The following is a 15,947-nucleotide window of genomic DNA, read 5'->3' as shown; positions in this document are numbered from 1 at the left end:
GGTATGCCGTATGCTATCCCAACATGTTATTGATGCAAGATTCCCATGAACTGTGTCTGACAATTTGAATTTTCACTATATTGATTTCTTCGTTCCATTGAGAAATAACTTCATTCTGAAGGTTTTATTTTGTTCTTAATGATCCTTGTTATTGGTATTCACATGCTCATTTGACATAAATGAAGTTTCATAATGTTTCTTGTTCCTGACCATGCTGAAGGACCTAAATAAATAACACAGAGTTCCAAGTGTTTTGTGGGGGATTCACTATCGACTTTTTACGTGATGGAACTGTTGGAAGATGACATCTTTTATACCATTCAAAACAATGCTTCAAAAGTATTGGTCGATAGAAACACTGAAGAAGAATTAAACTATAAATTTGCATTGGTTGATTATACCCATCGTTATCAATGCGACTAGTTTTACCCCTTTTTTTTTTGTTTTTTTTCCCTTTTCTCAGTTATCGTTTCCCCTCTCTTTTTCTATAAAGTTCATTTGCATCCCTTTTCAAAGATATCCAAGGTCCATTTTCTGCTAGTGGACACATTCACGCCTTAGGTGACATACCCCTAACAAAGGTTGTGCAAATCTTACCTATCAAATTGAAAATCACTGAGCATCTAGGGAAGTGGCATCTGTTTGGAAGGAAAACTTTTTGAAGATGACTTTTTACATCAAATTTATGAATCGTACATCCAGTATCGTTAATACTGGATCTTCGTGATCTTAGTTGCACGAAGTGGGATCGGGATCGGGAGGGGGGCGGGATCGGGAGCGTGGGAGCGGGGGAATACAAAAGCTCCGAAGGTTGGGAGCGTGAGAGGAGCGTGTACATATATTATGAAAATAATGTAGCATTGAGTATTCTCTTTAAAGTACAATCATTAATTATAGGAAGTAAAAATATGGGCCAGGTAAAAATATGGGCCAAGTCCTCCATAAGTGTAAGAAATGGGCCAGTGTTACAATATAATATGATTTACTGTTCAAGATATCATGACTTGGGCTAGATATATGAGTTCATCAAAGACCCCAATTAATAAAGCTACAAAAGCTCCTATCTTTGCAAGGAGCGAGCTCCCATCTTAATGGGAGCGGGCTCCCGTCAAACTCGGTAGTTGGGAGCGCAAAAGCGGGCTCCCAAGGTGGTTTATACTTGAATCTCCATAACTTCCGAAAGTGACCAACTTGGTTTGTGCTGTCCACAAGGTGAGCAGCCTTGCCAAAGAAGGTATGGACACCAGTGGCAATGACCACTGCTTCAATCTCTCCCTGTTTGCAAGTGGAGCCCGAATAAACGCCATCCCCAGGGCTTTTTATCACGGAAAGGGACTCACCTGTCAGTACAGACCGCAAGGCCCAAATAGAGGTATTGCAGTAAGATAGCTTGGCTTTTGGAAAACGAAAGCAACCTATTTCTTTCTTATTTTTTGAAAAGCTAAAGCAACCTATTTCAGTCAAAACAATAATAATAGCTCCAAAATTACCTGGTCTATTTTCAACGGGTCACCTTCAAGACAATAAAACCCTCCAAGACAATAAAACCCTCCATGTGGAGTTTCAGGATTCCGATGCTTCACATGCACCCACTAGCGAAATGGAACACGGACAACCATGGTGTTGGATCACAAAACTTAGGATTAAGAATTCAATGAATTTGAAAAGATATAATGTATGTGTCACAAGGTTTAAGCAAATACCGATAAATTAATACTATATGGACCGGACAGTAGGTAAAGACCATAAGAGAAGATTGCCCTCTCGGTAAGGAAGAGGGGAAAAAGGTGCTGTCATCTATCTCAACCAGTTTCCCCAGGCGTTGGAAATCCAGACCGGCTCAGAGAATCACCGGTGCTATTTAGCCCTTCATTTCGCCAACAAAGAAGTAATCTTTGACGATTTTCCATTCCTTACGTGCAACAAAATCAATTATGATTGCATGTAAAAGTGCAATGCATGCATGGCGAGAAAGTGAAGATCAAGTCAAGTTACAACTCTTCATTTAGGGAAATTAAAAAGTTTGCAAAGTAGCGAAAGTATGTATCCCTCATTTCACTCTATCCTGCAACAAAATCAATCACTTGCATGCATCAGAAACATCAACATGATATACGTACAAATACTTAAAATTTACCACCAAAGAACAAGAAATGAAACACATTGACGACAAAAATAGCTAAATCAAAGAACAAAAGACAAATAATTCAACCTAATGTAAACGAATCCGAAAAGTTGGTCCAAATTTCAACACAAAAGACGATAGAAATCAGCAGAAGTAAGTACCTCAGCAGCAAGGTACTCAAGGACAGCAGAGAGATAGACCGGGGTTCTGGCGCCAACCCGCTCCGCGTACTTCCCAGCCTTGAGAAACCGGGCGATCTGACCCACGGGGAACTGCAAGCCCGCCTTGTGGGACCGGGACACGGACTTGGTCGCCTTGGGCTTCCCCCGCCCGCCCTTGGTCGTAGAACTCATCTCCTTCATTTAAATGCAGAGAGATGAACAACAGCAAGCAAACCCTAACCCTAGTTTTGTGTTGTTTGTTGATCTTTTGAAGAAAGGTTGAGTTAATAGTCGGACCACAGCAACCTCAGAATCGAAAGTACAAATGCCAAAACCAGAGCAAATCAAACGGCGAAGATCGGAGAAGCAGAAATTGTGAAAGTTGAGGGAACAGAAGAATGTAAGCAAGGCGCTCTCTCTTTCCTCTTGGGATAGATGTAAACCGCTCCACCGAAATTCAGCTGTCCGCCCCATGTGCCACGTAACCCACTAAGTGGCAAAAGTAAAATGACCATATAACCCAACAGACCCAAAACTACCACCCAAGAATAAGGGCTAAAATTAGCCAAAAAATGGCAAGCAAAACTGCTTCTTATTATATAGAGAGAAGAGATAGAGATAGAGATAGAGATAGAGATAGAGACAGAGATAGGGGAGAGGAGGAGACACATAGACACCCAAATTTGATTTCCACAAATTCGATTTCCCGACAAAATTCAATGCAATGAACCCCAAAATCAGAAAAACCAAGAATACCTTGGCCAAACAGAAAATAAAACCCAAACCTTGGGGAAAAAACAAAAAAGTATCAAAAAAATCTCAAGACTAGAAGATAATCCATCCCCGGGGACAGATCGAGGGGCGGATGAGCCCAGGCGCCACCCTAGTTTCAAATTTTTTTAAGAATCATAGCTTTTTTTTTCTTAAAATAGTTACAATTATATTAGTTTGTCTGCCCAACGTTTTTTTTTTAAAAGTTTAATAAGTGTCCTCTTAAGATATCAATCTATAAAAAAATAAAAAAGGAACCTAGTGTCTATTTTACTAAACTTGTGTGGAGGGTCTAAAACATTGTAGAGATTTGAAGAATGAAAGATATTTTCTGGGAGGATTCTAAAAAGAGAATGATGGGCCGTTAGATGAAAATGATCCTATCTGTTTATTAAGGAAGTGGATGACAAGAATGGTCTCCTTTGTGAGTGTTTATTTGTGTAAACTAGGCTCCCCTTCAAGATTGTACGTAAAATTGGCTTGTCTCTCTCTTTTATTACCGAATACTCTCCCTCTCTCGATCATCAACTCACTATATCTCTGGTTTTTGTGGAGATCAAGAAGAAGAAGGCGTGTACCCTTTTCATCTCACAATTTATTTTTAGGAGGAGTATATAATAGTGATTCCAAATCTCTCTCTCTCTAGCCCTTGTGAATCTCTCTCTCCTTCTAGCCTTCCAAGAAAGTAAAATTTTTATTAGTGATTCCAAATCTCTCTCTCTCTCTAGCCCTTGTAAATCCCTCTCTCCTTCCGATCTTCCAAATTTTTACTAGATGAGTTGAACTACTGTTCAAGAGCAGAGAAGTTCTTTGACAAGCTACACTATAAGATTTTGAGATCCTAGTTAGGAGAGAGTTGAGATTAGAAGTTACTATCAAAGTATTATGTCCATGAAGTTACAATGGATTGCATGTTTTCTCACTATTTATATACTTTTGCACTTGCTGAATTTTTATTGGCTAAAGGAGTTTTGATACTCTATGAAGTTTCTTTGGACTAGATATGGGTTGGACACACGTTAGTAAATCCAAGCACTATTATTGAAGAATGCCTAGGAGTCCTTTTTAGACTCCATGAGGATAGCTTGGGCTAGATACAAGATGGGCTCCATATCGGTAAACTCACACACAAAACAAGAGATTGGAAATTGATGAATATGTCTACGTGACACTTTCCAGATGAATTACCGTCGAAAGTCAATGATTTAGATGGGTTCGAACTCTCTGGAATTGGTGGACGAGAGAGAACGGAGTAGGCTAAGATTTAGAATAGTGGAAAGAGGTAGAGGGGTTCGGCGGGATTTTCGGGTGAAGGAATAGAGCTCCAATGGTTGTGCTTAGCTCCTTTTCCCATTCTCATTTTCAACCAATTTCATGTTTCTAGAGGAGAACACAAAAAAGAGGCGTGGAGCTCCTTTTCCCATTTTCAACCTTGCAATTTTATGCTCAAGAATTAACCTTTTAATTGAAGACCAAACATTAAAAACAATAAAAAGGATAGGTACAAACCGACTTACATGCCCTTTTAACATATGTGAGGGCCACATAAATAATTAAATATAATTGTGGAGCTTACACACGATTTGGGGTCCACAAATACGTGAAAGAGATGTAATTACACGTTTAGTGGATAAATGTTTATGTAACACTGTTGTGCAAAACTCTTTAGACAACTAATCTCTGACCGTTGTTGTAATTAATGGTCAAAATTCATTTCATTTATGACCGGCCATAAATCATTAATAGATTATTTTTAATTCCGACCGTCCAAACACATTTGAACAATTAGAATTAATTGCACAACCGTTGTGTCGGTTGTGCATGTAGCATTTTTGGTTGTCAAAACACACAACTGTCTAAATTTATTAGAGCATCTCCAACCCTTGACTTCATATTGGAGATGCCAAACTTTTTTTGAAGGCTTACGTGGCATCTCCAATTTGACATCAAAGCCTTCATTTCCAACCCTTATACCAAATTCTATTTATTTGACATCAAGCTATCCCACTCCAACCCTTATTGTTAATCCTTATGGCAAATGTTCAAAATCCAAACGGTCATTTTTTAAAATTTGGCATGGAGGAGGGTGGGTGTCAAAGTTGGCAGATTTGCCATTTCTTTCAAAGTCATGTAGATTTTGGCATCAAACAAGGCTGTTAGGTTGGATTGAATTTTGATGTCAATTTTTACAGTTAAAATGTCCACGTAGGAATTGAGGAGGGTGGCTGTCAAAGTTGGCAGGTTTGCCATTCCCTTCAAAGCCACGTAGATTTTGGCATCAAACAAGGCTGTTAGGTTGGATTGAATTTTGGTGTCAATTTTTACAGTTAAAATGTCCACGTAGGAATTGACATCTCGCATTGGAGATGCTCTTAGGCTGCTAAAATACACTTGCAGGGGAGTGGCGTTAACAAAAAAGGGAGTAGCAAAATCATTTCCCATTTATTATCTTCACTCTCTCTTCCAACCAAACAATGGAAAGAATTTTTTTTTAATTTTTCTTTCTTTTCCATGGTTCCAAACAAAGCCTAAAATTTACCTAACTTTACCACAGAATATTCTCTGTGGTATACCCCTCCCCCCCCCCCCCCCCACACACACACACACACACTCTCTCTCTCTCTCTATATATATACACACACACACACACACACTAGTGTTATCCGTGCCTACGGCACTACGCACCCTGGTTGGAATTGCCCGTCAAACATGAGTAGAGATACCATCATATCACAAACAAGCAGAAATGTAAAGAAATGTTTTGAAATGGCGACGGGGACGAAAGTCCAGTTCTTGGCGGGGGCACAAAAATCCAGTTCTTGGCGGGGGGAGCGACGTCGTTGGATAAGAGAGAGAGAGAGAGAGGGAGAGAGAGATGAAGAAATGGCGCAGTGGGTTTTGAAATATAGAAATATTTTGGAATGTGCAAACTGGTGGTTGCTAAAGCAAAAGTGATTTGATGGCAACTTTGTAATATATGTAAAAATATATGGGCACTTTAATTTCTTGGGAAGAATACATTGTCAGCCCTTGGGTCAACTTGCGTTTGTGTTTGTGTGGTTCCCACACCCTTGTGTTTTATTATGTGTGTGTGTGTGTGTGTATATATATCAGGGCAGTTCCGAGGACACCTAAAAAAATGCCTCATAGTTTCCGATCAAATTTTGATGAACCGAGCCACTCAAGTTGTAAAGTAATTTCTTTCTGAGTTTTACTAAATCGTTCTATAGTAGCATTAAGACTTACTATTGGTTTATTATATTGGGATTTTTTACCTTATTGTACTAGGAGTTGTTTGAGTTTTTTAACATATTGTTATTTTAACTCAGAGTCCTCCATCCTACTGATTAGATCAATTAATAATTTTTCTTCTGGTAATTCTTTGGTAAGTACATTTATTTTTTTGCAGCAGTTATCAATACATCCAATCTCAATTTGATCATCACTTGAACTATCATTAAGAGAATGGTATTCTGAAGATTTAATAATTTCTTCTCCATCGTCTGAATTACTTAGATTTTCTATCCTAAAAATTTCTAAAATCTGTTGTTTATCAGTATCAGATATATTAAGTTGACTAATTTTGCTTTAACTTTACATTCATTTTTATAATGTCCTTTCTTACCACAGTTGTGACATGTAATATTACTTTTGTCATACTTTACATCACTAATTGTATTTTTCTTTTTATTATTTTGACTTTTAGATTTTTCGTAATATTTATCTTTAGAGGATTGTGGTTTATTATTCCTAGAATACTTGTAATTTTTACTTTTATTCTCAACTTTCTTATTATGTTTATGCTTTCTTCGTGATGGTACTACCGGATGTAGACCGTATTATTCACAAAAGTTTCCTAACTCATATTTGGCTTTATTTTTGTCTTTCTGGGCTTGTTTACTAATTTTCATATCAATACACATTCTTAATCCTTCTTTTTGAATGGTACTAATAATGTCACCATATGTTAACTTATCATATTCAATTACTCCTGTAGGTTGACTGAGGACATCTCTAATTTTGTGAGCAAATAAATTTGGGAGTCCATTAATAAATTTTTCTTTCCAAAATGACTTTGTACAATCATCTCTAAGCATTACTCTAGATATAAAAACATCTTTGTACCATTTAAAATCGCTTAGTGTTGGACAATGCAGATTACTTAGTTGATCATGTATTCTAGAAGTATTGTTACTAGGTTTTCCAATAAAATATTTAATTATGGTATAGATAAGAGTATTAACTCCATCCGGTACTCCCATGCCGACATCATTATCAAAAATTGGGAGACCATTTTCATCGATTTGGACGGCATGTTTTATCTCTCCACGTGACTCATTGGTGAGGTATTTATCCCACCATGCTTTTAACATTCCAGTAAACCCAAAAGTTAATAAATCAATAATTTGTGATTAATTAAGGTTAGTGTTACCCAAGTAACTATTGGCAACCATTGAAATGTGGTTTAACTTTTCTAATATTTGGTGTTCACTTAGACCATCAATATTCCACTCATATAACTTATTTGAGGAAACAGAAAATTGATTAGTTAAATTATTTTCTTCATACTGTATGTCAGGGAGGATTGGCCTAGAGTACCAATTTTTGGTAAGACTGATAGGATTTGTTGAGAGATTAAAAAGACAATTTATTTCTTGGCCAGAAAATTGTCTTTGTAGTTGTGAAATTTCTTCATCAGAAGATGTGGGTGAATTTTGACTAGAAGTACTAGTATCATAATCTTTTGTAATTGTGGTAACTTGGGGTATGTCTGGTTCTGACTTAATAGCTAACTTTGTCAGTATTTCTTCAATTTTTTAAATATTTTGATTCTGGTTTATACTAATTCTTGATCTTTTTTCAGGAAGATGTATAAGGGGTTTTTCCATTTTACTAGACGAGGGGATGCTGCTAGATGATCCTTCCTCAATTTTAGTTTCTACTTTATCTAATTGTTTACTTATAATCTTGAGACACTGATTAGTGTAGTTAATTTGTTCAACTATTTGTTTGTACTCAGCTATCTTATTTAGTAGTTTGAATGGGAATGCTGTTATAGATGTACTTTTGTAATCAATAATTATAGAATCTAAAGGAGGATGACTAGAGGTTATGATAGTATTATCTGACTTTTTCCATTTCATTTTCGTAATAGTGTTGACTTTTTTATAGTAATGCTCTAAGTAATCGAAAAAATAAACTTGATTTTTGGTCTTTTCCATAAATCTTTCCCAATGAGCTATTATCTTATATTGTTGACAAGGTGTATATTTACTAGCATATTCTTTTCTTTTTTGTTTATTTTCTTTTGACTTAAATTCTATGAATAATTTGTCAATATCAATATTAAAATCTTTATTTATAACACATAAAGATGGATCAACAGGGTTTGAGGTTACTTCTTCAAAATCAGTTTGAGTTGGAGACCCTTGGGAGGTGTCTTCTTCAAATTTTGACTGTGTAGAATAGCAAGGTTTACTGATTTGTGAACTTGATTCAACACCTTTTAACTTAACTCTAGGATCAAGTAAATTTCTATCTTGTCTAGGCATAGCGATTGAACTATTTGACCTGCTTAGTTCTTCAATTCTAAAAGGAGAATTTACTCTTTGTTGATCAAAACTTATCCTAACTGTACCATCTAGGTATTGTTGAATATAGTCTAGATCAATAGTATCATTTTGCATTTTTTGTAGGTGACTTTCATTTTCACTAAGCCAACTGGCTGGTAGCTGGATATCACTCCAGGAGATAGTTTTGGGTACTTATATATTAGCATTAGTGCTACTTTGTATAAGTACAATTTTGTCCTTTGGACTTTTGACTAAGGCATGAATATTCAAATTAGTTTTCATACATTTATAATAAATACGGTAAATCAAGGAAATTAATTGACTTCCTTCGAGCATTTGAGTAATTGCTCCGGCAGTTTGAATATTTAAAGTTAAGGCTTTAATTTATTCTTATCTTTTAGACTAAGAGGTAAATCAGGATAACAATTAAAATAAACTGGACCATTGTGTAAGCTTGATTCCATTAATTCTAACAGACTATCACTATAGACTGTGAATCTACTATCTCTTAAAGATAATAAGACTGAAGAATTTAGTTCTTTTTTTTTTAAGGAATTTAATAGCTACTTGTACTAATCCTACATGAATATAGCTATATCCTCTTTCGAGGTGTCTTTAGACTGATTCTTTACTAAGAAGTGAGCATTTTTCTTCTTGTTTAGTAATAGCATAAACCTGCTCTACAGTTTTTGCTACTTAATCAGTTCTAAAAGTATCTTCTAAAAAACTTGTTTTGTAAATTTCTTTTACTGGGATTTTGAGTATATTCCAATTTTCTAATTCTGTATTTAAATCTTGGTACTCATGTTTTTCTTGATTGACTATGTCTGAAAATTTAGATAACAAAGCCATTGAGGCGCTGGCTGAAGAACTACACTTGAATAATCTATTCATTGTGCTTAATCCTAGAGATTCTTCTTTCAATATTTTAATCCTAGACAACCAAGTTTAAGACCTATCATGTATACACGCATACCCTAGTTTTAATTCTATCCTTCTCGACTGCCTCACACTAGGACTTACACATACGGATAGATAACAACTTGGGTGGCCATTGACAGAATGCTCAAACGATGATATCAGAATTAAAATACTAATTGAAATTTCAATAGGAATATATATATATATATATATATATATATATATATATATATATATCAGGACGATTCAAGAGACACTCAAAAAAATACCACAAATCTCAATCTCATAGTTCCCGGTCAAATTTTTATGATCTGAAATGTTCAATGTGTGCAGAATGTGATTTTAAGGGTGCTCGCGAGAAATTAGCAAAAAAAATGACCAGGAAAGGTTTGATTTGAGTAGTTTTTATTTGAACCGTTTAATAAAAAACTGTTCGAAACTATTCGGATCAAGCCCTTCCCGAATATTTTTTTTGCTAATTTCTCGCGGGTACCTTTAAAATCACGTTTTGATCACATTGAGCGGCTCGGATCATCAAAATTTGATTGGGAACTATGAGGTGTTTTTTTAGGTATTTTTTTGGGTGTCCCCGAAACCGCCCCGTCTGTGTGTGTCTATATATATATATATATATATATATATCAAAAATAAAAAATAATTTCAAATAAGATAAAAGTTAATAATATTATATCCAGATAGCCTTGTTTTCATCTTTGCAGTACATTGTTTTCCAAGTCATTACATCTATTATCTATACCTTGCAACAAAAAGTGTCCCAAAGTGTCCGAAAGTGTCTGTCAAAAGTGTCTGAAAAGTGTCCCCGAAGTGTCCCGAAAGTGTCCGAAAGTGTCGGTCAAGTGTCGAACTCCAAATATTGCCCAAAATAACAGGACACTTCTGGAGAAGTGTCCGACACGTGTCGGCCGCGTGTCCGGTGCGTGTTGGTGTCCGACACGTGTCCAACACCGGTACGTCACCCCTGGTGGAGTGTCGATACTACATAGATCACGAACCTCTGCTCCTCCGCCTCCCTCTACCACCACCTCTGCCTCCTTACCCGAACCTGCCGCCACCTCCATTTTCTGCCCCTTAATCTCCGCCATCACCCACTGCCACCGTCTAGGCATCGACCACAGAGACATCAAGCCAGACAACATCCTCTTCGACCCTCGCAACAAGTTAAAACTCGCTGACTTCGGCTCGGCCAAGTGGTTTAACGGGGGCAGCGCGATGATGAGTGGGATGGTGGGGACGCCATACTACGTGGCGCCAGAGGTGTTGTCGGGGAGGGAGTACGACAAGAAGGTGGATGTGTGGAGTGCTGGGGTGGTTTTGTACGTGATGTTGTCTGGGTTCGTGCCGTTTTACGGGGAGACGACGGGGGAGACATTTGAGAAGGTGGTGAGGGGGAACTTGAGGTTTCTGATGAGGGTTTTCCGAGCGGTGTCCGGGGAAGCGAAGGATCTGTTGAGGAAGATGATTTGCAAGGATGTTTGCAGAAGGTTGTCTCTGCTGAGCAGGTTCTCAATAAGTTCGATTTCTCTAGCTCTCATGCATACGTACATGTCCCTCAAGAAGTTCCCGAATTGAACTTTCTTTTCGTATCTTTTTAACCTCCTATCATTTTGTTCATGTTGCATGAGAATTAGACCCATTCCGCTAAGATTCTTATTTTTAAGTATTTATTTCTCGCTCTATAAAACAGGTCCTTCTCTCACATAATATGTCACATTTAATTTAAAAAATGAATACTTATTAGTCCGTGGAACGGGGCCTAAATTGAATAGTAGTAATACTTGAAACCTCTCTAGGATAAGTAGGATTACCAATGTTCCCAAATCGAAGTTGTGGAATTCATATAGAGGAAATGGATTCTCTCCGTTTGTTGTTATTTTATAGGAAATTTTGACAAGTAAAAATCTCCTGCATTTCTTGCATTGTGAGTTCCTGTATTTCTTGGTGAAAAGAGAGATGATTCCATGCCTCTGGGTACCCTTTTCAACCACACATTGAATGGTGCCTTGTTTTGGGTCTCACACCAAATGTGTGGTGTAGCTGCCCACGGGCATTGAATGCTTTTTCGGTTGTGAGAGATACTATTCCGGAAAGTTACTGAAGAACACTTTCTTAGAAACAGAGAAATCCTGTGTGGCTCTGTTTGGTTGCCAAAAAGTGAAGGAAATTACAGACCGAGGACCCTGTAGTGTAGACACGTCCATCACACCAATTGATAGTATATAGATTTTAAAAGGATTCTTTCCGGGACGAGTAGTTTCTATCCAGGAAGAGTCTATTAACAAAAAATCTAACAATTGAAAATACTTTTGAACGACTACACAACGTCTTTGTAGTGCACCACTCCACCACAAAATCCCCGGGGTCCATGAAATTACAGTACTTGTAGAGGACGCCAACTCGGGTTGGGGAGAAACTTAAGAAAATAGTAGAGGAAAAAATTGATCCTTGTATGTTTGTCTTTTGTTCTTGTTCTTTTAATCGAAGTATTTTCTAAGGCATATAAGTCGGATATTTTTTGGTAGTGGGATGGAGGATTTGGCCTACCTCAGGTCCAAATTGATTAGAATCAAACCAACATTTTGGCAACATTCTTAATTTGTTCCTTTTTCTTCCACTCTCGCTCTGCTACTAGACAGTAATAAAAAGCGATTCTGGATAATTTTACTATGTTGAAACTTTCTTGTTTGCATGTGATTTAACTCATTTCTCTTTTGTAAATGAAGGGCACCCATGGATCATCAACGGAGGAGAGACCAGATAGATGACTGATATGACCTGAAAATTAGCCTCGGAGGAACTGGCCTTTGATGTACATGGACCACTCTGGATGTGTTGGTTACAAGGACCGGTGTTGTTTCTTGCAAATTTATGAGAGAGAAACAAACAGGAGGGAGAGTCCAGTGGATCTCTCCGCCCTTTAGAGAATGAGTATTTTAAAAACCCCTAAATCCAAAGTCTTTTTTTTTTTTTATCCGCTAATCCAGAGTCAATATATGTAAGATAAATAGGTACTCCGTATATGGTGAATAAAGGTGCTTACGTATACGAGAGAATGAGAGTCAAATCCTTTTCTTTTTTGGAATGAGGAATTTGATGTTGTAGTGTTTTTCTATGTAACATAACTGTGAATGAGTTGTCTATTTGAGCAATGAGAATCTGCAAGAATCTGAGTTGTGGTTATGGAGTCTTGAGGACTTGATCAGGGTAAAAGTTTTTGCACGAGAATGCATCATTTGATTTTTGTAACAGGGTCATTTTGGACTTCCATAATAAATTAAGCAGTAAAGTTAGGTTGTACATATCTACGGTAGTATCTGCAGCGTACACTATGTGAGTTACGACATCGCCAACGTAAATTAAGTACTAACTTACAGGAATCAAATGCTCGAGGGATCTACGCAGGAATATTCTTAGACATTTGAGTTGCTCAACGCGTTGTAAATCGAATGTGGAACTACAACAAAAAATGAAAAATGAAGAAAAGGTTGTATTGCCTTGCTTCAATAATTTAGATGGGGATGGATGGAGGCATATTACTGGCAGATGCTCTGAGTAAATGCCTCCTTCCCTCCAAGTAATCTCAACTCTGATGTCACCGATTGCCTCACTTTACACACTTCCTTTTGGCCCAAGGTTAGGAGGATGTTCTTTTCCCCACATCCTACGCTAACATGTCATCCCACCTTACTACGACAGCCCAATAACTTGGGAGGAGTGATTAGACCAATATGCCCCACGGCAGTGTCCAGTCCATAAAGTGGGGCTAATCTGGCCACTTGCAGGAATGTTGTAGTGCAAGGTGCACTATAAGAGTGTAGTGCACAATTCCAAATGTTGTTGACCGGAACGTTGTTGTTTTCAGCTGGCCGGCGGGTGCTCCTGGTCATTTATAAGATCCGAAGTGGCGGCATCTTGGTGGCCATCAATGGAGTTCGACATCTCGCGAGGTTTGCACTAGTACCCATCACTACTTCCTTGCCATCGGCTACTTGTACGGTGTCTGGTGGTTAATTTGGGTCGTGTTTGCTGCGTCGGTTTGAGTGGTGAGGTGGGGTTTGTGGCGGAACTGGTGGTGGTGGTGGGTTTCAGGTGGTGGCGACTGCACTCACTATGTTCTGTAATGGCGGTAGACTTTTTGGTCACCTTCAAAGCTAGCTGGCCTGGTTGTCTGCCACCCTTGTTGCCTAACTTTGTCAGTTACTTTGGGCCGCAGGTGCTCCTCCTCGTTTTGTAAACAGGGGCACAGGTATTTGTACCATTTGGAAGATGGTAGAATAGTGAAGAAACAATGAACGTGGCCCGATATAATCACCATTTGTTGAATTTTACATTGGAATGTATCTCAGATGGACAACATATTTTCAAAATTAGGCAATTTCATTCTTTGGATCTGGAGGATTGAGATGCATCTACTAAGACAGTGGCAAGCTATAGTTTTGTTTTCTCCACTGATCAAGTGGTCATAGTTTCTAAATTTGTTAAATTTCTTCAGCAAAATTGTCAAATTTTTGCAGCAAAACAAAAAAAATTCATCTTCATAATCTTGTAAACTTTAAAATATGTTTCATAGTACATCTATGCTCACCGCTTAACTTTTACCGCTCTCCCCACCTCTCTCAATCTCACCGCCCAAAAGTGTTTTGGGCGGTCCGGATCTCTTCTAGAGAAGAGTCCCTGGAAAAGTTTTTTTAAAAAATTCAGATCATTGATTGTCGAGATGGACGGTGAGATGTTTAGGGGTGAATGTTGAGCGGTGAGCATAGGACCGCTGTGTTTTCAAATGCTGATCACCTAAGGGTAATGACTCGGAATTTTATAGGATTCTGGGGATCCAGCTAGGAATTTGGGACATTCAGTGGTGGTACAGTATTGTACTAAACCCTGAATACAATACTCACTATTTCAAAGTTAGAAGGGCAGAAAAGCGTCTCGTGCTAAACCTGCCAGACTCTGCTCGGGATCATGAAATCGATTTCCTCTACGTCACTGGAGGCTATGAGCCACTAGGAGAGGATGGTCAAGTGGTGGGCCTTCACTGCCCCCACATATGGGGATACCCACGTATACTCCTGATTTTGCATTTACGCAATTTGCATTTTCTCTTGTTTTTGTACTTCTGCTTATTTTAATCTCTATTTATGCTTTGACCTGCAGCGGAGAATGCTAACAGGCGTCCAAGACGTGAACCAAGCTACGTCCGGACAGCTGAGATTAATAGGGTTTTGAAGTATTTAGGTGAATCGGGCACCTCAACAGCTGGTCGGGGCCGGAACGCTGACGTGCTTTTGGGGTACGATCCCTCGTACAGAGGTGTTATAGACAGAAGACTTGCCCACCCCAGCACCAGTGCTGCCTCCACATCAACTGCTCCCCAGCCGAGGAGCACAAGAGCTAACGCTGGAGTGACAATAGCCGGTCAATTGGGTGAAGTCCCTATTTCAGAAGGCGTTCCGTTACCTCGGGTGAGAGTTCGAAGACCCTTACTGAGTCAGGCTGCCTCTCAATCACGGTCCGAACAACCATCTCCCAGCCGTGTAACCAGCCAATCCTCCTCTTAAGGTTATTCTCCATCTCCTCCACACTCAAGCACTATGACACGTCAGCCCCTAAACCTCAGCTCCTTTCTCACCGTCTCTTCTCGGGGACGTGGATCTGGTCGGGTAGCTTCTACCGGGAACACTCCTCCTGTACCCCGTCGTAACAGAGGAGGTTCTACCCGCTCCCCTTCATCTACTCGAGGAGCGGATTCTGCTCTTGATTCCAGTGACGCTCATCGAGATAAACGGCCTAGGTCTGAGGACCCAACTGGCACTGCTTCTCAAGCAGATACTGAAACTCATCTCCCTACTTCACCAACTACTCAAATCCTTCCCCAGACATGGACTCCTCCATTTACTACGGGAGACCGTCCCATTCACGTTGGGGACAGTGCTAGTTCATCTGAAATAGCACTTGCCCTAGCTCAAGTGTTGCTGCTTCCAATCGACATGCAAAAAGAATCCGGATCTGCACCTGATCATCTTGTAGCCTATTAAGGTAACAACAAAGACTCTCCTTCTATCAAGCTAAAAAATTTGCTTATATTATTTTTGATCATCAACTCTTTTTGGTACTACTTTAGTTCATTCAAAAGATGGTCACTCTGGGGCAAAAGTATCAAGAAGCCAAGGCCGAACGGATCAGATTGTTGAACGACAACACTCGACTGCTTCGAACAGTTTCCCGTCTAGAAAGGGAGAGAGACAAAGCCAAGGCGGATTTCGATGGTGCTAAAGGCAAACTTGAGATTGCCGAAGAGAGCCTCCATCAGGCTTTATCAGAGATTGACAGCACCAAAAAAGCTTCCTATGAAGACGGCTATCAAAAAGGCTTTGACGC

General features: G+C 38.8%; 1 protein-coding gene and 1 long non-coding RNA gene across 2 annotated transcripts; one reads left to right on the top strand and one right to left on the bottom strand.

The window, feature by feature from the left end:
• Positions 1-877: 877 nt before the first annotated feature.
• Positions 878-2,783, bottom strand: LOC131315674 (uncharacterized). Its single transcript, XR_009196853.1, has 3 exons — positions 2,287-2,783; positions 1,491-2,065; positions 878-1,340 (listed from the first exon to the last, which is right to left on the bottom strand). It is a non-coding gene; the product is annotated as an uncharacterized LOC131315674 (long non-coding RNA).
• Positions 2,784-10,784: 8,001 nt separating this feature from the next.
• On the top strand, positions 10,785-15,127 carry LOC131317288 (uncharacterized). Its single transcript, XM_058346847.1, has 7 exons — positions 10,785-11,071; positions 12,716-12,773; positions 13,432-13,516; positions 13,618-13,695; positions 13,783-13,815; positions 14,724-14,879; positions 15,000-15,127. Exons 1-7 carry the CDS (start codon positions 10,785-10,787, stop codon positions 15,125-15,127), a joined length of 825 nt encoding a protein of 274 aa, XP_058202830.1.
• The last annotated feature ends 820 nt before the right edge of the window (positions 15,128-15,947 follow it).

This window comes from Rhododendron vialii, chromosome 2a (genome assembly GCF_030253575.1).
Source record: "Rhododendron vialii isolate Sample 1 chromosome 2a, ASM3025357v1".
NCBI lineage: Eukaryota > Viridiplantae > Streptophyta > Magnoliopsida > Ericales > Ericaceae > Rhododendron > Rhododendron vialii.
The sequence above is the reverse complement of the archived record's forward strand: the minus strand, read 5'-3'. Positions and strand labels throughout refer to the sequence as shown.

What these genes read in the sequence shown, in the direction of transcription:
- LOC131317288 (XM_058346847.1), top strand. Translation starts at nt 10,785, where the DNA reads ATGAGTGGGATGGTGGGGACGCCATACTACGTGGCGCCAGAGGTGTTG. An exon ending in GTCTTGAGGACTTGATCAGG is followed by an intron (nt 12,774 to 13,431) that starts GTAAAAGTTTTT and finishes TGTTGTTTTCAG; the next exon opens with CTGGCCGGCGGGTGCTCCTG. An exon ending in GTACGATCCCTCGTACAGAG is followed by an intron (nt 14,880 to 14,999) that starts GTGTTATAGACA and finishes AATTGGGTGAAG; the next exon opens with TCCCTATTTCAGAAGGCGTT.